Consider the following 20,903-nt stretch of genomic DNA (forward strand, 5'->3'; position numbering starts at 1 on the left):
CTTCAGAATCTTCACAACATTGCCAACTGAGTGTGCTTTTTTAATTTTTGAGACAGGGTCTGGCTCTGTCACCCAGGCTGGAGCGCATTGGTGCAATCTCAGCTCACTGCAACCTCCGCCTCCTAGGTTCAAACCATCCTCCCACATCAACCTCCCAGAGTGCTGGGATTACAGGCATGAATCACTGTGCCTAGCCCTCAGAGCATATTTTTGAACACAAACCTGATATGCATTTCCCTTCCCCAGCCCTTCAGTCTTCTCTCTTTTGGCTTAGACCCACTCAAGGCTTTGTGTTGCTCAGACCCGGTTCGCTGAGCACCAAGTGCCCCCCAGCCTCAGTCCACCCGTTGCTCTCCCTTGCTCTGCACCCAAGGCCCCCAGATCTTCTTTCCGCTCCTTTCCTCCTACCACAGGGCTTGGCCACTTCCTCTCCCACTTGCTTGCCTCTGGAATCCTCCGTTTAGGGGAACTGCTCCCAGAGCCCTGCTCCCTACTTCCCATGGAACTTGCTGCCCTTTCTCATTCCATGTATTTGAGGGCTCTTTGCTTGCCTATCAACCCCTTGAATGTGAAAGCTTCATCAGAACGAAGACTGTGTTTAGGCCGGGTACAGTGGCTCACACCTGTAATCCCAGCACTTTGGGAGGCCAGGGTGGGTGGATCTCTTGAGGTCAGGAGTTCAAGACCAGCCTGGTCAACATGGTGAAACCCCATCTCTACTAAAAATACAAAATTATCCAGGCACGGTGGTACATGCTTGTAATCACAGCTACTTGGGAGGCTGAGGCAGAAGAATCACTTGAACCTGGAAGGCGGAGGTTGCAGTGAGCCGAGACCGCGCCATTGCACTCCAGCCTGGGCAACAGAGCAAGACTCCATCTCATAAAAAAGAATGAAGACTGTGTTTGGTTTTGCCCATCATTAAACCCCTCATACGTAGTCCCTCATACCCAGCATAGTGTTGAGTGTGTAGTAGCCCCGTGAATATTCATTAAATGAACATATTAATGAACGTGTATTTCATTTTAAATTAATTTACTTGTAGACACTAATTTATAACATAGATGCTATTTAGCAGTTGGAAAACAGATGCAAGATGAGGACTTATATGAATCGCCCCCCTTTTTGGGGCTCCTGCCAAGAGCCCGCTCTCATTACTTATAATCTAACCTGGTAGTGCAGGCTCTGTTAGCCCCACTTGTCAGATGAGAAAACTGAGGCTGTATAACTTGCTTGAGCCACACAAGTAGCAAGAGGCAGAGGGAAGCCCACTCTACCTGGTTTTCCATGGCAAGTCAGACTCCCTCAGGAGGTGAGGGTGGTTGGAGGGACCACAGATGTGAGGGTCTTGAAGAAGAAAGGAGGAGCCAGTGAGGAAGGGGCTACCTTCTGAGAGGACAACACGAGCAGCTGCTAAGGAGACAGGAGGAAGCCAGATTCCGACAGGCAGAAGGAGCACAGTGACAACAGACCAAACAGACTGGCTGTCCAGGGACCAGGAGATCTGGGAGTTCCAGCTGGGGTAGAGCGGGACCCACCCAGACAGAGACTGACCCAGGCTGTGGGTGGCTTAGCCCCGGTGGCTGAGGAAGCCAGGGACAGTCTGAGAACCTGAATTTTAAAAGACTAATCAGTCGCCTCAGCAAAATGGCAATGGGGTCTTTGCTGTTTTGTGGGTATACATGATTCAAACCATTTTTTACCACTTTTCTCATTTTTCCACAATGACCATATATAATGAATACATTTCAGTTTTCTAAAATGTTTTAGAAGTAAAAGAGAAGAGTTTAAGACAAAACTCTCAGTTTGGCCACCATGGAGACCACATCAACTTTGTTATAGGAATTATCTTTTTTATATATATATATATAAAGACAGGGTTTCACCATGTTGGTCAGGCTGGTCTTGAACTCCCAACCTCAGGTGATCCGCCCGCCTTGGCCTCCAATATGCTTGGATTACAGGCATGAGCCACCACGCCCGGCCTTCTACAGGAATTATGTAGGGGTCTCCACATCCAGCCCTGGTGTCCCTTCCCCTAAGCTTGGAAAAATAAGGAATTCCCATTGGGAAGTGAGTCCAGCAAAGGATTCTAGACGCTGAGCTCCATGAGGTCAGCACTCCAGTCTGCATTTTCTCAAAGGAGTACATCAGAGCCTGGGAAACAGCTAACACATTCTAGTTGCTCAGTAAGAGTTTTGACTGTCTCATGATGAAGCCACTTAGCTGAAAGCCTTCAATAATAAGAACTATTGTTCACTGACTGCATACTGCCTACCAGGCACTCATTTCAATGCTTTGCCTGAGTTAATACGGTAAATCCTCAGAGCAGCCGCAGGTGATAAGTACGAAGTGGTCAGGGAATTAATGCAAGGCCAGGCAGCTGGTAAGCAGAGCCACCAGGCTCCAGAGTCCCTTCTGTTAACTTTTATTCATGCTTCGGCAGCTCCTAGCACCCCTGGGATAATGTCCTTGTTCCTTCTCCACGCCTATAAGGTTCTCCATGATGTGGCCCATCCCAGCTCTGTGGCCTCATTCTCTCTGCTTCTGCCCACCAACATCTCATGCTGTTTCACACCCCTATGCCTTTGCACTTGCCTACTCTTTTCTTCTTTGAATCTTATTTCCTCCTCTGGTTTTGCTCCTTCCTCGTACCTCACTAATCCTCATTAGTCCTGCAAGACTTAGCTCCATGGTCCCCTCCTCTATCCTGCATGCTCCTTTCCTTGCTCCTGCAGTACCCAAGTGTACCTCTGTCTCTGTCGTCAACACACTTCTGATGCTATTGGCTTGTTTGCCTGTCTCCCCCAGTTAGAGTGTTAAGCTACCTGAGGGCAGAAACCTTGCCATGTCTGCCTATGCAATTCTCAGTACTTAGTCCAGAGGCTGGCATATGCAAGCCTCTAATTAATATGTGCTGGCTGGATGGATGAGCAGTGATTAACAAATGGATGGATGGATGGATGAATGGATGGATGACAGGTGAATGGATGAGTAGATGGACAGGTAGATGAATGGATGGATAGATAGATGGTTGAATTAATGAGCAGTTAGATGGACAGATGTGTGGGTGGGTGGATGGATGGATGGATGGATGGATGAGAGGTGGATGGATGAGTAGATGGACAGGTGGATAAATAGATGTTGGGTGGATGAGCAATGACATGGACAGATGGGTGGGTGGGTGGGTGGATGTATTGATGGAGGGGAGAGCAGTGAGATGGATAAGTTGGTGGATGGATGGATGGACAGATGGATAGATGGATGGATAAGCAGTGAGATGGATGAGTAGACAGGTGGGTGAATGGATGTATATAGATGGTTGGATGGATGAGCAGTGAGATGAACAGATGGTGGATGGATGGATGGATAGATGGATGAGAGAGCAGTGGGATGGATAAATGGTGGGTAGATAGATGGATAAATTGATGGATGGATGACAGGTGGATGGATCAGCAGATGGACAAGTGGATGGATGGATAGATGGGTGAATGGATGGATGAGCAGTGAGACAGGCAGACAGACAGATAAACAAACAGATGGACAAGGAGATTAGACTTACAGAGAAGTCTGAGTGTGAGACAGAGGTTGTGATTTGTTGAGCTGGAGAGGCTGTGCTCTGGGCCAGCCTCTCCTCCCATCTCCGCCTCCTCTTGTCTTGATTCTCCCTCTATAGCTTTTCCTGAATCCCATAAGTGTAGATGGGGCTCTTTTACTTATCCTGTCTATCAAGAGGAACCCCAAATCCAGGATGGAAGAGCTTGATATTTCTGTAAGTGATCAAATGGTAGTTGCTTGCATCTGCGTGCATGTCAGTGACCCTGTGTGCTTTATACTCTCTGTTGGCCGGAGCCAACAGCTTTATCCCTCACAGGCCCTCACACAAGTGCTCCATGAAAGAGTCACTTCTTTTGTTACAACTCTGCTCTCTCCAGGGATCCTTTTAGAAAGAGTAGCTATTTAGTCAGTAACATCATAGTGAGAAATAATTTACCAGATGCTGGAAACCCAGGCCGTGAACACTGAGAGTAGAGATAAGAAAATGCCAAAAAGAAAAGCAGGAGGACTCCAAAACAGAATTCTTTAACATCAGCTTTGCTAATGAATGGCCCTGGTCCCAGAATGGTTCCAGAATCACAAAATTTATAGACTCTGGATATTAAAACACATACTAAATTTATTTTCATTTCATGAGTTGGCCTGTTATACTCAGAGCAGTATTTGCGGGTGAAAATTTCTTGAGAAAGGAGGAAAGCCCCAGGAGGTGAGCTCAGATCCTGCCGGAAACTCTTGCCTGAATCAGTATACAGGTGGCATCTGATAATAGCCTATACTTATCTACCATTTTATACTCGTTTTTTTTTTCCCCCAAAGTGATTTTATATATGCCAGCTCTTTTTTTTTTTTTTTTTTTTTTTGAGATGGAATCTCACTCTGTCTCCAGGCTGGAGTGCAGTGGCACAATCTCAGTTCACTGCAACCTCCACCTCTCAAGATTCAAGTGATTCTTCTGCCTCAGCCTCCCAAGTAGCTGGGACTACAGGCACATGCCACGACGTCCAGCTAATTTTTGTATTTTCAGGAGAGACGGGGTTTCACCATGTTGGCCAGGATGGTCTTGATCTCTTAACCTCATGATCCTCCCACCTCGGCCTCCCAAATTTCTGGGATTACTGGTGTGAGCCACCATGCCCAGCCGCCAGCTCATTTTTATCCTAGAAGGTAGGCAGAGTACTGTATTAATTTCCTAGGGCTGCTGTGAAGTACCACAGACAGGAGGGCTTAGACGACAGACATGTATTGTCTCACAGTTCTGGAGGCTGGAAGTCCAAGTGTAAAGTGTCAGCAGGACTGATTCCTTCTTAGGGCTGTGAGGGGGAATCTGTTCCCGACCAATCCCCTGGCTTCTGTGATTTGATGAGCTGGAGAAGCTGTGCTCTGGGCCAGCCTCTCCTCCCATCTCAGCCTCCTCTTGTCTTGATTGTCCCTCTATAGCTTTTCCTGAATCCCATAAGTGTGGGTGGGGCTGGCATGCCTTGGTGTTCCTTAGCTTGTAGAAGCATCACTCCCATCTCTGCCTTCTGCTTCACAAGGCCTTCTCCCTTTATATAAGGACACAGTCAGATTAGATTAGCACCCACCCTAATTACCTCATTTGAACTTGACCATCTGCAAAGACCCGATTTCCAAACATTCATATTCACAGGTCCTGGGGGTTAGAACTTCCACATCTGTTTTTGGAAGGGAGCCAAATTCAACCCATACCAAGTACTTATCCTCATTTTCCCATTTTACATATAAGGAAACTGAAACAGAGAGTCTCACTCTGTTGCCCAGGCTGGAGTACAGTGGCACAATCTCGGCTCACCTCTGCCTCCTGGGTTCAAGCAATTTTTGTGCTTCAGCTTCCCAAGTAGCTGGGACTATAGGCATATGCCATGCTGGGCTAATATTTTACATTTTTAGTAGAGACAGCGTTTCACCATGTTGGCCAGGCTGGTCTCGAAATCCTGACGTCAAGTGATCCAGCCGCCTCAGCCTCCCAAAGTGCTGGGATTACAGGCATGAGCCACTATATTCAGCCTCCAGTGATGGCATTTTGAATATTTAAACCCAAACTCCTTAGAACTGAATAATTAATACAATGTGGGTTTCTACTTGCTACAGATTTGGAGACATTGTCAAACATAGCTGCTTTTCCTTTTGTTTTGTTCTTTCACCCATCCTCCCTGCCCCAGGCCCTTCTTGGACTTCTGGGTCTTCCTCCCTTTCCCCATCCTCATGCTCCAGTTCTGAATCTGCATGCCAGGATGCTGCCTTCACCTTCCTGAGTCTCTACTGCAGATTCAAGTTTTGTTGGCATTTGTATTTTCCTCTCCCTGGCAATACAGGTTGGAAGACATGGAACCAGACACTGCCTTGGTGTGTTTGAGAGAACATAAGAAATGATGCTATGTAGGCCCTAGATGGCCCATAAACCTGTAAGCTGTGACTACACTGGCACTTAACAAGCCTACCAGAACAAATAGGTCTGAATTAGCCTTTTTTTTTTTTTTTTTTTTTTGAGATGGAGACTCACTCTGTCACCCAGGCTGGAGTGCAGTGGCATAATCTTGGCTCACTGCAACCTCTGCCTCCCAGGTTCAAATGATTCTCCTGCCTCGGTCTTCCGAGTAGCTGGGATTGCAGGTGCCCACCACCAAACCTGGCTACATTTTTCATACTTTTAGTAGAGACGGGGTTTCACCATGTTGGCCAGGCTAGTCTCGAATTCCTGACCTCAAGTGATCCCCCTGCCTCAGCCTCCCAAAATGCTGGATTGCAGGTGTGAGCCATTTTGCTTGGCCTTCATTAGCCTCTCCTTCCCTTTTGTCAACAATGCCGCCATAACTCTGAACAGTATAGAAATTCCTCTTTCGTAGATGCACCTAGAACTTTCTCTAGAATAGCTACAAAGCCGTCTGCCCTTAAGCAGGTGTTTAATTCCTTGGAAGGGCAAAAAATGTACTCCACATCTGAGGAATAAAGCAAGTTGACCAAAGTGGTGGAGCCCAGGTTTCATGAAACTCTATTTCACAGGACACATTTTCTCCCATGTCCTACAAACCAGCCCTGAGGGCACTTCCAGAAGGGCAAGTTTCCAGTTCATTCCGGGTCACTTAATGAAATCAGAGATCCTCTTCCAGGCACTTTCTCTGAAGAACAACACTCATGCAGACATGGACACTTCAGGGCTTTTGTTTAAGGACCATCTTGCCACTCCATAGCTGTATCTCATCTGTCACATGCAGATGCGATCTGAGAGCAGAGCTGAGCTGGCAGCAGGTGACAAGCCACCAGTACTCAACAAAAACATCCCATCAAAATTACACAGGAAACTTACAAGTCAATTCACAAGCTCTAAAACATGCAAACTATCCCAGTCCAGAAGCAGCACTGAGAACAAACTGGAAAAGACAAAACTTCCTGACGTCAGCTTGGGTGGAAGGGGGAGGGTGCACTGGTTGGGCAGGCATGATAGCAGTGTCCTCGTCATCATGGGTCCCCTCTCTCCCTGCCACAGAACGTGCTAGTGTCCGAGCAGTTCGTGAAAACGTTGGACGGAGTGTATGCCGTTCACCCGCAGCTGGACGTGGTGTTCAAGGGAGTACAAGGCCCTTCTGCCAAGAACATCAACTCCTTGTTGACAAACCCCATGAAACTGATCCAGGTGAGCTCCTGCCTTCCTCTCAGGGCCTCTGGGGAGCCCTGGAGAAAGCTGGCCTTTGGCTCCAAATCAGCTTCCAGATGTTCCCTCCCCAACAGTGTCTGTACAACCCTCTCTGATAAGGAATGTCTCAGTGCCTTGGACTACAGACATGGAATATTCTCTGGCTACCAGATCCCTCAGCAGTGCTTCCTGATCCCCAGAGGAAGGGAAGAGCTGAGATCTAGCTGAAGGGGGTGGGTAGACAGGATGGTTTCTCCCACCCAGGTTCTTCCACCTGATAACGTATAACCAAGGGCAAGTCACTGAAGCTCTCTGGGTCACTTCTTTTCACTGGTAGAATGGGCACAACAGTAGCCACCTCAGTAGGGTTGCTTGGAAGATCAAATTATGTAAAATGCATGAAGTGCTTACAAGGATGCCTGGTCTAGAATAAGCACCTGCTTGGCCAGGCGCAGTGGCTCACACTTGTAATCCCAGCACTTTGGGAGGCTGAGGTGGGCAGATCACCTGAGGTCGGGAGTTCAAGAACAGCCTGACCAACATGGAGAAACCAACTCTACTAAAAATACAAAATTAGCTGGGTGTGACGGTGCATGCTTGTAATCCCAGCTACTTGGGAGGCTGAGGCAGGACAATTGCTTGAACCCAGGAGGCGGAGGTTGCGCTGAGCCAAGATCACGCCCATTGCACTCCATCCTAGGCAACAAGACTGAAAGTCCGTCTCAAAAAATGGTAATAATAATAATAAGCACCTGCTTATTATAGACACAGTTTCTTTCCGTCAGCTGGTAAGGATGTCAAGACATCCCTGTGGTCAGATCAGCTATTTGGCAGCTTCAGCACCTCAGTCCTTTGTTTCTAATGGTAACTTGCCCCCAACTCATCTTTTCTTAGATTAGCTCTGGCAGTCACAGGAGGCAGATGTAAAGCTATTCTTTCCAACAGCTGGTAAGAATGTCAAGACATCCCTGTGGTCAGGACAGCTATTTGGCAGCTTCAGCCAAAGAGAGATATTCGAGTCCTTTGTTTCTAATGGTAACTTGCCCCTGACTCATCTTTTCTTAGATTAGCTCTGGCAGTCACAGGAGGCAGATGTAATGGTGGAAATACAAAATCACAGAATATTAGAGCTGAAAGGGATGCAATTGCTCTTCCAGTCCCATTGTCTCACAGATCAGTGCTCAGACCCTGCTCTGGTGTTTCTACTGCAGGCCTCTCACCCTGTGGGGGGTTGCTGGGAGCCTGCTGCTGGCCGCAGAGGGGCTGCTATCTGGGGACCGGGCCTCGGGATGGCATTCTGCCAGTGCATGTTTTGCAGGGTGTCCCTGGCTGCTTTCTGCCCCCGATGGGTCTGCTCTGTGCCTCAGTTTCCAGAAATAAATAAAAGAACTCCCACATGAAAATCATTACGTGAAAAATTCTAAAGGCAAAGTATTTGTATAAGTAAGATGACTTCAGATGGAACCAAGGGCAAACATGTTCTGCAAGGGGAGAGGGTGCTCTAGGGAGCAGGAATGGAGCTATCTGAGGCAAAGTGGGGATCCCGCCTCTTGTTTTGAAGATGCACAGGAAATGAATTTGGAGACCAAGCAAGACATTCAGAGTCAAGCATAGTCCTCCCCTCAGGGGACCAACAATCTGGCTGGAAAGATGGGATGCAAATAGGGATGACCCACAGACCATAGAAAGTTTCATGTGGCCAGGTGCAGTGGCTCACACTTGTACTGGCAGAATGGGCACAACAGTAGCCACCTCAGTGGCTTCTGAACTTCCCAGCACTTTGGGAAGCCGAGGTGGGCAGATCACTTGAGGTCAAGAGTTCAAGACCAGCCTGGCCAACATGATGAAATCCCATCTCTACTAAAAGTACAAAAATTAGCCAGGTGCGGTGGTGGGTGCCTATCATCCCAGCTACTTGGGAGGCTGAGGCACAAGAATCGCTTGAAGCCTGGAGACGGAGGCTGCAGTGAGCTGAAATTGTGCCACTGCACTCCAGCCTGGGCAACAGAGTGAGACTCTGTCTCAAAAAAAAGTGTCATATGATAAATAATAAATAAGTGATGGAGGCAGAAAATGTAGTTGGAATCCAAATAAGAGATCAATGTAGGATTCGGCAACCAGAAAAGGATGACTTCCTGGCAGAGATGGGATTGGGTAAGGGCCTTGAAGAACGTCAGAGATTCAGGTGAGCCACAGAGGGTGAGAGTGTTCTGGGGAGAGGCTCCCGCCAGCAAAGGTGCCAAGCTGGAACCACACGCAGCATGTTCAGGGGACACAAGCACATGACTCCAGGTTCACAGAGGAGCCCAAGAGGCAAAGATGGCAACAGAGGCTGGACTGCAAGGCGCAGCCGTCAGATTTTAGGTTTGAGTTCGGGTTTGATTCTGTCGGGAACAGGGAGCCAGAGAGAACTGTTGGGCAGTGGTTGTGATGTAATCCAGCAGGATTGGGGTTCCAGCAGTGGGGAGTGAACTGAAGAAGATTAAAGAAAACAGTAGGAAAGCCAACAGGCACACCATCGCAGCCCTCTGGATGTGGAATGATGGCTTGGTTGAGAACAGCAATGGAACTGAAGGGCAGATGTAAGAGCTGTCATTATGGAAACATCTCCAGGACTTGGCAAATGGTTGAGTACATGGGTGCGTGTATCGCATGCATGTGGGTGTGCGTGTGTGTGTTGGGATAGAAAGGCCTGTAATGATGAGAAAAACCCAAAGATAACCCAGGATTTCCAGCCCAAGGAACTAAAAGAAAGATTGCCAGAGGCAGGGAAGTGCAGAGAGGGAAGGTGCCTGCCCCCTGGCCCTTCCTGCCTCTCCACGTTTCAGCCCCACTGGATTGCTCCCCAACCCCCTTTGCCTCAGCTCTCTCTTCACTGCAGACCTGTGTACCTGCAGGACAGGCCCTTCCGGCTGGAACACGTTTTTCTCTTGCCTCTGTGTCTCACTCATTCCTACCCATTCTTCTCAGGTCTCTACTCAAATGTCACTTCCTAGGGAAACTCTTCTTGGATTCCCTGGTCAAGAGTGAACACCTTTGCTGTGTGTTCCTGCAGCCCTTGGCTTCACTCTTTCTTTTTCTTTTTCTTTTTTTCTGAGACAGAGTCTCCCTGTATTGCCCAGGCTGGAGTGTGCAATGGCGCAATCTCGGCTCACTGCAACCTCCGCCTCCTGGGTTCAAGCGATTCTCCTGCCTCAGACTCCTGAGTAGCTGGGACTACAGGCATGTACCACCATGCCCGGCTAATTTTTGTATTTTCAGTAGAGATGGGGTTTTTGCCATGTTGGACAGGCTGGTCTCAAACTCTTGACCTCAGGCTATCTGTCCATCTCAGCCTCCCAAAGTGCTCCTAAAGCAGATTATAGGCTTGAGCCACTGCACCTGGCCCAGCTTCACCTTCACCCTTTGATGGCAACCCTGTGAACTCCTCCAGGTCAGGGCTGTGTGGGGTTATAGCAGCGGCACTTACTGAAGTAGCTGGGCAAGGTTCTTAGTTGCTGGCCACAGAATTTACTCCAGCTGTGTTAAGCACACAGGGGTTTATTCCAGGAGAGAGACCACAGAAACGTCAGGACAGCTGAACAAACAGACTCTTGTTAGATTCCAGAAATGGCTCTCAAAACACCCCGACTGGGTTGCCAAGAGGGTGCTGCTTCTGCTGTAATCAAGAAGCTGCATGATTGCAGGATCCCCCGCTCAGTCAGGAAGCAGCCACCGCCACTGCCCGCCACCTGCCTCTCTCAAATCAGACACAAGCCTCACACTTACATCTCAGGCAGGTGCTTGGCAAAGGCCATCCCATTCTGACCCCCAGCTGCAAGGGGGCTTGGGGAATGTCACTTTCAGCTCTGCAGCCTCTGCATGGAAGAGAAGCCTGCTGTGAAAAAACAGCAGCAGGTGCCGAGGGCTCACCCACGGCCTCTGCCATAGCACTCGACAGCAGTGTGCAGGATCGGGGGACAAGATGTACTTTGGCTGTGTTGATTGAGGTGCCCGTGGGGTGTCCAGCAGCTGTTGAAAATAGAGGACTGGAAGTGTAGCTCTGGAGGTCACTCAGGAAGGGTGAGAGGCCGTGTGTTTCAGAAGGAGAAGTGTGGGGAGCAAAGAGCAAAGGTCCCAGGGCTGAGCCCTGAGGAAATGCTCAGTGAGCAGGATGTTGCCAGGAATAGCTATCAATACAACAGGACCTCATCTGGGGCTTCTGAGAGTGGGGGCTGGGGGGTGGCAGGGGGAAGAGAAACAAAAGGATGATTAAAAAGGACCCAAAAGAATATTATAAGGCCGGGTGCAGTAGCTCACACCTATAATCCCAGGACTTTGGGAGGCTGAAGTGGGCAGATCACTTGAGGTCAGGAGTTTGAGACCAGCCTGGCCAATATGGTGAAACCCCATCTCTACTAAAAATACAAAAATTAGCCAGGCGTGGTATCAGATGCCTATAATCCCAGCCACTCGGGAAGCTGAGACAGGAGAATCACTTGAACATGGGGCAGAGGTTGCAGTGAGCCAAGATCACACCACTGCACTCCAGCCTGCGATAGAGTGAGATTCCATCTCAAAAATAAAAAGATACTGTTTTAAAAATAGTCTGACAAAGTGCATTTCCATATGAGCATTGATGTGAAACTGTGAGAATCCTAGGAATTCATAGAGCCATAATCATATTACGCAGCTGTGGTTTAACCTATTGATCTCCAACCATCCACCTGCTATCCACAGCACACCGTCTATACCAGTGTTAACAGATCATGTGTGTAGATAGGATCACTGCCCCCATCCTCTTGACACTGCGGCGCCTGAGCAGCCTTGACTTCCGTCCTTCCACCTTTAATGGAGAAAGCACTGTGCGGTACCAGGGGGCTCCTGGAAGCCTGGCGAGCACACAAGAACCATCCTGGCATGCACCCTTGCCAGGCCTGGCGGGCCTACACTTGGCTCTTGGTCTTAGGGGACAGCCAACACCCGGGAGACGCAGGCTCCTCACCTTGGCCTTCTGCCCTTCTCAGCCACCTGGAAGCGTGGGCCGGCCTTTGGGGAAGGGAAGGGGGAGTTGTGATCGATTTCAGACAGCCAAGTGTTTCAAGAACAGAAAACCAAACACCGCATGTTCTCGCTCATAGGCGGGTGTTGAACAATGAGAACACAAGCACAGGGAGGGGAGCATCACACACTGGGGTCTGTTGAGGGGGGCTAGGGGAGGGACAGCAGGGGGTGAGGAGGTTGGGGAGGGATAACATGGGGAGAAATGCCAAATATAGGTGACAGGGGGATGGAGGCAGCAAACCACCTTGCCATGTATGTGCCTATGCAACAATCCTGCATGATCTGCACATGTACCCCAGAACCTAAAGTGCAATAAGAAAAAAAAGAAAGAAAGAAAGAAAGCCAAGTGTTTGCTCCTGGTCTCTCCGGCTTCTCTCAGAGCTATGCTGACCGGCACGGAATCACGGTGGAAGACTTCTTCAAGAGCCTGAACCCTACCGGGACAACGAGGATGTCTGTTGGCGACTTCCAGAAAGTGATGATAGAGGTGTGCTGGGTCCTATGGCCTCAGGCTGCGTGTGAGCATGAGTGTGTGTGTGTGTGTGTGTGTGTGTGTGTCTCAGAGAGAGGGAGCAAGGAGGGGGAGAAGCCGAAGAGCTTGTGAGCACTTCCTAGAGCCTCCTGGGACTGTCTGTGGGACACTCCCCTCATTTCTCCAGGCCCAGAGGGGAGCCCAAGACCTCCCCAACCCCGGCTGAAGTCATTCCTGTGCTGTGGCTTGATGCCACCAATGACCCAAGATACCACCCAGAGACATATGTTCTATATGAAGGTCTTTCTCCCCATTGCATTTCACTACTGTGCAGATAATAAAGGAAATGAGAGGAGACCACATCCCAGAGGCCCAATAGTTCCACCTTGGGCCTGTCATTTTGCCTGAAATCCCACATTCCTCTCACTCCTCATGTCATAAAGGTGCTAAAAGCCCCCTGTAATGCATATCTGAAGGGAGCATCCCAGGAGAGAACATACCCTGCAGGAACAGGACTCCAGAGGAGAAGTTCCTGGGGGCCCGGGCAGGGACCAGTAAGACAGTCGGTGCCCGGTGCCCAGTGCCCAGTGCCCAGCCCAGAGGTGAAGAGGCTGGCCAGGACCCAATGGCAGGGAGTGAGAATGAACTTCACAGGCTGCAAAGAAGAGTCCTGCCCCCTCCCCCGGCCACTCACTCCACCTAACTCTGATCTCCTCCTCCCTTATTGCCCCCAGAAAAGGAAGGCCCTTTGCAGTCTGAACAATGGCACATGGACAGGGAGCTTTCTCCAGCCCCTCCATGCTACGAAATCAGTTTCCCCTGAGCTCTCAATCAGTCGCCATCCATCCACAGTCCCAGGAGGAGTGAGGCATTGTATGGGGAGTGTGTGTGCATGTGTGGAGGCAGTGGGGAGGTGCCTAGGGTGGGGGTGAACCGAGTTCTATTAACTGCACGTGTTCTCTCCTCCTCCTCAGCAAAACAAGGTCCCTCTGAACCGGTACCAGGTCAGGGAGGTGATAAAGAGGCTGGATGAGAAGACAGGCATGGTGAACTTCAGGTCAGCCCAGGCCCCGCGATGCTCCCTGTTCCCTGCACAGCCCTGGCTGGGTTAACGGGAGCTCCTCTGGCCGCCCTGTCTATACTTTCTCACTTGGAGCCTCACCCACCCACCTGTTCCTTGCATGCCAAGGCCAGGCTGCACTGCCTACCCTCCTTCTCATTCCCAGTTCACTTCTTTAGCAAAACTTGAGCCCAGTCCGTCGCTGCTGGCTGCTCTGCTGGAGGCTGGGTGAAGCCATCGGGAGGAGCCAGAGCCCACACTCACAGCCCAGGAACAGGGTCAGCAATGGATCTTTAGGCCCCAGTGAGAGGAGCCATAGATGTGTGTGCCAGGTGCCTCTGCAGCCCAAAGAGGAGGCAGCAATGTTTCAGCCCAGTCTGGCAAGACAGAGACCTAGACAGAGGGCAGAGGCACACGGTGCGTTAGGGACTACAGGTCCCTCTGCTCTGCCGTCAGTTGGCAAGTGAGAAACGTTGTATCTTAGGCCGAACTCCTTGAAGAGAGAGAGAAGGTCTGTGATGCTGGTGATGCCAGTAAGCAACCTATACCAAGCCCACCACATGCCTGGCCTCTCCCACTTGCCAGACAAGCACATTCTGCAGCCTCACGGTGCCCCATGGCAGTACCGCCATCAACCACTTAGCAGGTGATGAAACAGGGCTCTAGTAAGTGCAGCAAAGAAGCCGGGTTCCCCGGGCGCTGTAGCTCAAGCCTGTCATCCCTGCACTTGGGGGGGCCCGAAACAGGGGGATCCCTTGAGCCCAGAAGTTTGAGACAAGTCTGGGCAAGACGGCGAGACCCCCCTGTCTCTGCTAAAAACCAAAACCACATTAGTCGAGCATGGCGGTGCATGCCTGAAGTCCCAGCTACTCGGGAGGCTGAAGTAAGGGGATCGCTTGAGCCCAGGAGGCAGAGACTGCAGTGAGTTGAGATTGCACCACTGCACTCCAGCCTGGTGACAAAGTGAGACCCTGTCTCAAAAGAAAGAAGAAAGAAAAGAAAGGAAAGGAAAGGAAAGAAAGAAAAGAGAGAGAGAAGAAAGAAAGAAAAGAGAGAGAGAGAAAGAAAGAAAGGAAGAAGAAAGAAAGGAGAGAGAGAAAGAAAGAAAGAAAGAAAGAAAGAAAGAAAGAAAGAAAGAAAGAAAGAAAGAAAGAAAGAAAGAAAGAAAGAAAGAAAGAAGAAAGGAAGGAGGGAGGGAGGGAAGGAAGGGAGGCAGGGAGGGAGGGAGGGAGAGTGGGCGGGAGGGAGGGAAAGCAGCCAAGTTCTCACAGCTCTGACCATGACTCCAGGCCCGAGGAGTCCACAGCTGTTCTGTCTCTTACTGTGCTAGACCTCTTAGCCCAGGCACAGAACACAGTGGCCCCTGACAAGCATGAGTCTGCAGCTGGGCTCCACTCCATCTCAGTGGCTCTGTGGCTGGCCTATGTTCCTAGGAGCTTCTGCTGGACATGGCCCCGCCTCCTCTGGCCCTGCCCCACGAGCTTTCCCCCAGAACCTCTTTGCCCCACTCAGCGTCCTCCACGTGAAGAAACCACGATGCAGACAGGAAAGGCAATCCGACCTAGCTGCAAGCCCCACTCTGCTGAACAAGGCTGCGGCTGTGCACGGGGCTCCTGTCCCTTTAAAATGGGGAGAGAGATAACCGTGGCCCCAGGGAGGAGGTTGTAAGGAGTGAGTGGGGGAAATGCACAGGGGAAATGCATGCAGGGGCTGGCACGGGGGTGTCACTCGGTGGTGACACTGACATCCAGCAAGGGCACCCCAAGGGTGGCTTAGGCCCGCCTGCTACCATCGTGCCTCCCACTCTTGTGCTGCCCAGTGGCCTATCCCATGCCTCCTCACTTGCCCCTCTACCTAAAGTGGCACCTCTTGTTCCTGGGGAAGCTAATGCCAAGTGCCCATTTCAGAGGCTCCAGACCAGGTCCCATGCCCAGGGTTTGCAGGCAAGGTCACGTGGCCATTGAGAGACAGAACTGGGGTCTAGGTCCCTGAGTCTCAACATCTGAGCAGGAGGCCCTTGGGGCCACCTCAAATTGCCCCTCATATCACACACTGCCACTGTTTTTTAATTTTTATTTTAATTTTTATTTTATTATCTGTTTTTTGAGACAGAGTTTCGCTCTTGTTGCCCAGGCTGGAGTGCAATGGCTCGATCTCGGCTCACTGCAACCTCCGCCTCCTGGGTTCAAACAAGTCTCCTGCCTCAGCCTCCTGAGTAGCTGGGATCACAGGCGTGTGTCACCACGCCCGGCTAATTTTGTATTTTTAGTACAGATGGGATTTCTCCATGTTCATCAGGCCAGTCTCGAACTCCTGACCTCAGGTGATCCACATACCTCGGCCTCCCAAAGTGCTAGAATTACAGGCGTTAGCCACCATGCCTGGCTTACACTGCCACTTTATCAGCTCTGATTGAAGAGCAGAGAACAGAGTTTTAATTTTTTTTTTTTTTTTTTGAGATGGAGCCTCACTCTGTTGCCCAGGCTGGAATGCAATGGCGAGATATTGGCTCACTGTAACCTCTGCCTCCTGGTTCAAGTGATTCTTCTGCTTCAGCCCCCCAAGTAGCTGAGATTACAGGCTCCCATAACCATGCCTGGCTAATTTTTGTATTTTTAGTAGAGACGGGGTTTCACCATGTTGGTCAGGCAAATCTCAAACTCCTGACCTCAGGTAATCTGCCCACCTCGGCCTCCCAAAGTGCTGGGATTACAGACATGAGCCACCACGCCTGGCCCAGAGTTTTAATTTTTACTGTTGCATGAATCCTTTTTATTTTTAATGTTACAAATAATACCTCATATAAATTCTAAACCCACAGAAGGATAGCAAGGAAAAAAATGAAGGTTTATTTTTATCTCCCTCCATAGTTCGCTCTGCCTCCCCAAAGGCTCTTGCAAACAACTTTAGGTGCACATTTGCATGCCTTTCCAACGTACTTCTAATAAGCATGTGTGTGTGTGTGTGTGTGTGTGTGTGTTCGTGCATGTATGTAGCGGGGAGATATAATGGTTAGCAACATGACCTCTAGGGCCGAGATGGCTTTACAAATGGTCTACTTTGGATTTGAGCCTGTCTTAACATTCTGTCCCATCAGCCACAAGGCTGTACAGGTGCTCAGCATCTTTCTCTTACCTTTCATATCAGTTTCTTGAAGACAGTGAAGCCGTAGCAACAAGTCTGGTCTGGAAAGAAGTCTTGGCGAGAGAAGTCCCGGCAAGTTGGATGGTGGCAGGGAGGAGACCAACAGGTGGCCGAAATCTCGATGGACAGATGCCGTGGCCAGCGCTGGGCACAAGCAAATAAAGTCTGGCTTGGTGCTGGGTGTCCTGGGCTGCTGGTGGTATGCCCGTCACCAGGGGGAACCACCTTTTGCTTTTAGTGACCACCGGGGACATGTTGGTGCAGCCTGGTTAAGAGCTGCACAGACAATTGGGAACGTGATGGGTTTGCTAGGCAGCAGGGAAAGAGCCTCAGGAAACAGGTCGGGGCCGAGGGCAGTAGTCACAGCAATTAGCAACAGAGTCCGGGGAGACCTCCTTGGTGGGAGGCAGTGGCGGGGGAACAGATGCTGAGGGAAGAAAGGCAGGGGCTTTATTTATTTATTTTTTTTTGAGACCGAGTCTCGCTCTGTCACCCAGACTGGAGTCCAATGGTGTGATCTCAGCTCACTGCAACCTCTGCCTCCCGGGTTCAAGTGTTTCTCCTGCCTCAGCCTCCTGAGTGGCTGAGATTACAGGCACCCACCATCACACCCAGCTAAATTTTGTATTTTTAGTAGAGACAGGGTTTCATCAGGTTGGCCAGCCTGGTCTCAAACTCCTGACCTCAGGTGATCCACCCTCATCAGCCTCCCAAAGTGCCAGGATTACAGGCATGAGCCACCACACCCAGTCACAGGGGCCTTTAGGAAGCAAACAAATGCTGTGGGGTCACAAGGAGTGGCCAGGATGGGAGACCAAGAGAATGGGCATCTCATCCTGGCCACATAACCTTGGAGCCTGGGTGGCTCCCCTTGAAAATGGAGCAGCTGAAATAAAGCCTTCCCAGTTCATGCTAGGAGTCTATCATTCTGCATTTCACCTTTAAATTCCTTGGGAAACTGGGGAGACAGAAAGAGCTTAGCGAAGAAAAGAAACAGCCAAGAACAGCAGTCACTGATTAGGTGGGTGGAATAGGCACTCTCGGGAGCTTTGACGCACCAGAGAAGGGTCTAGGAACCAAGTCACCATCCCCTGCGTTTCACTTGGCTTCACCAAGGGTGGAGGTAAACACCAAGACCCCTCTGCACATGCAGCAGAATATTGGAAATAATTTATGTCCTGACTCATGTGCTATATTTCCCCCTATTCTCTTCCTTATTAAAATCTTAGCTTTGCCAGTAGTGGTGGTTCATGCCTATAATTCCAGCAGTTTGGTTGGCTGAGGTGGGAGGATCATGGGGTCAGGAGTTCAAGACTAGCCTGGCCAAGATGGTGAAACCCCCGTCTCTACTGAAATACAAAAATTATCCAGGCATGATGGTGGGTGCCTGTAATCCCAGCTACTCAAGAGCCTGAGGCAGAGAACTGCTTGATCCCAGGAGGCAGGGGTTGCAGTGAGCCGAGATCGCGCCACTGCACTCCAGCCTGGGTGACAGAGCGAGATTCTGTCTCAAAAAAAAAAAAAAAATCTTAGCCTTTGTGAGGTTTAGGTACAGGGTAGGAGTTTCTAACAAGACTCATCCCTCCCTAGTGCCCATTTCCCCCAGCCTAAGCTTACTGGGGAGAACAGAACAGAGAAGGGTGAGAAGGGTGAGTCACAGCAGCCCCCAGAGGAGCTTCCCCAGCACTGCTGGGAGGAGAGGGAGGCCTTCAAGTATGGCAGAACCTCAGAGCAAGTAGCTGAGCTGTGCCCTGGAGGCTGACTGTTGGTCTGGGCTCCCAGTCTGGCAGAGCTCCCTTGCCCCAAACATAGCATGAGGTCAGCAGAACAGCAGCTTTCAGGGACCTCCTGGGCTGGAACAAAAGACCCCCAGCAATAATCAGTGTGGACTAGTGACCAATAGGCAGAGGGCCTCTCCTGACAAGTGGGCACCCTGGAGGCTCACTGGCACCACCCTGAGCACGTTCCTGAAATGGAATTTCCATCAACTTGGTGGATTAGGGGCTCGAAGTCAAAATGAGGATGATGAAGGGAATATAAAAAAACACAAAGGCTGGGTGCAGTGGCTCCAGGCTGTAATCTCAGCACTTTGGGAAGCCGAGGCAGGCAGATCATCTGAGGTCAGGAGTTCGAGACCAGCCTGGCCAAGATGGTGAAACCCTGTCTCTACTAAAAATACAAAAATTAGCTGGGCATGGTGGCAGGTGCCTGTAATCCCATCTACTCAAGAGGCTGAGGCAGGAGAATCACTTTCACTTGAACCCAGAAGGCAGAGGTTGCAGTGAGCTGAGATTGCGCCATTGTACTCCAGCCTGGGCGAGAAAAGTGAAACTGTTTAACAAAAAAAAAAAAGAATACTCTGTAGATATCTGCTCTATCTACCCAAATAAAGTGAAGTCCTTGACGTATGGGATCATGTCTCCTTTTTCTGAGACAGAGTCTCGCTCTGTCACCCAGGCTGGAGTGCAATGGCATGAACACAGCTAACTGCGACCTCCAGATTCAAGCAATTCTCGTGCCTCATTCTCCCAAGAAACTGGGATTACAGGCTTGCGCCACCATGCACAGCGAATTTTTTATATTTTTAGTGGGGACAGTGTTTCCCTATGTTGACCAGGTTGGTCTTGAACTCCTGGCCTCAAGTGATCTGCCTGCCTCAGCCTCTTAAAATTCTGGGATTACAGGTGCGAGCCACCTGTAATGGGATGAGATCCTGTCTTTTAAATCTGTTATAATCCATAAAATTCTCCAGTTCCCCTGCCTGTAACTGAGTGTCCCATCAACGTTGGTGCCCAGGTGGAACCCTGAGGGTTATGTGTGGGCAAGGAAAGGCTATGAAATATCAAAATGTGTCATGGACAAGTTACAAATTTGTAATGTTTATGGATCAATAAAAACACATTTTTTCAAGACGATTTTGTTCTCGTCTTTTGAATAAAATGGAAAAGGCAGCAATTGTTCTTATCAAATCTTATTTTTGTTTAGGTGGCTTTGGGGAGATGATGGAGATTACAGGAAAGTTAAAATCTTCCCCACCTGCCACCCAAACCCTCCAGGCCACCCCTTGACTTTCAAGTAAGCCCAGCTGCCTCAGCGGCCCTGGGAGCCGCCAGAGGTAGAGTAATCCCCACTTACGGCCGCTAGGTGTCAGGTCAGCTCCAAAAGTCCTCGGGAGAATTGTGCTTTGCCTTCTAAACGTGGGGCGTCTTTGCAATGCACTTTCTCTAACCTCCCAAACTTCTGCTCCTGAGAAACGCCAGCTTGGAATCTGCGCCTCGGAAGACGCAGCAGCCCAACCCCTGGGCCGACCTCTCCAAGTCTCCGTGTCATTGTGACCACCTTCCACCCTTGTGAGGAAGAAAACCAGGTACCCGGGAAGAGCTCCATGAATATTCATTCCCCTCTTCCAGGCAGCCCGCCCTGGAGCTGGGCAGAGCTCAGAAGCGAGTCCTGCTCCACTGGGGCAGGACTGCACAAGCACTTGTCAGCTTGGCAGGTCAGGAGGCAAGCAGGCAGGAGGACCCCCGCAGCGGCTGCAGCGCTCCCATGGAGGATGATGCAGGAGTAGAGGGGCCTTGCCGGAGCAAGAGGGGCGTCAGGGTCAAAGACAGCTCAGAGGCACGGGCCCAACCTCCGAAGGCGGTCAGGCTGCAGCCCAGGGAGAGGGCACCCTGGGCTTGCTGTCCCTCCATACCCAACTCAGTGCGGCTTCATCACTCACTCCTTGCGTCCTGTTGGAAATAGATGCTCAGTGCTGCAAAGAAAAATCAGCACTGAGACAAGGGGTCTTTCAGCAACGTGATTTTTCCCTCCTGGACTGCACCATCGTGCCACAAGAGTACAATGAACAAAGGAAAACACAAATTTATCCCTTATGCATTTGGGGTCATCCTTACTGCTGTAGCTGATCTCTGTTGGCTGGAGCCAGACCTCACAATCTAAACTAAAACCCCATTGGCTAACAACTTAAAACT

General features: G+C 50.2%; 1 protein-coding gene across 5 annotated transcripts in view; it reads left to right on the forward strand.

Moving 5' to 3' along the window:
* Positions 1-20,112, forward strand: part of LRRC74A (leucine rich repeat containing 74A) — a 49,605-nt gene extending 29,493 nt beyond the window's left edge. For 2 of the 5 annotated variants that reach the window (XM_054240231.2, XM_035261137.3), the window contains 5 exons: positions 3,677-3,772; positions 7,064-7,210; positions 12,633-12,740; positions 13,700-13,782; positions 16,933-20,111. In XM_054240231.2, the coding sequence (XP_054096206.1) occupies positions 3,677-3,772; positions 7,064-7,210; positions 12,633-12,740; positions 13,700-13,782; positions 16,933-16,957 (459 nt within the window). In that variant the 3' untranslated portion in view covers positions 16,958-20,111. Of the gene's footprint in view, positions 1-3,676; positions 3,773-7,063; positions 7,211-12,632; positions 12,741-13,699; positions 13,783-16,932 lie in introns of all 5 variants that reach the window. The other 3 variants (XM_035261138.3, XM_035261132.3, XM_054240230.2) reach the window with 3 other exon arrangements.
* The last annotated feature ends 791 nt before the right edge of the window (positions 20,113-20,903 follow it).

The sequence above is a fragment of the Callithrix jacchus genome, chromosome 8, assembly GCF_049354715.1.
Source record: "Callithrix jacchus isolate 240 chromosome 8, calJac240_pri, whole genome shotgun sequence".
In the NCBI taxonomy this organism is placed as follows: domain Eukaryota; kingdom Metazoa; phylum Chordata; class Mammalia; order Primates; family Cebidae; genus Callithrix; species Callithrix jacchus.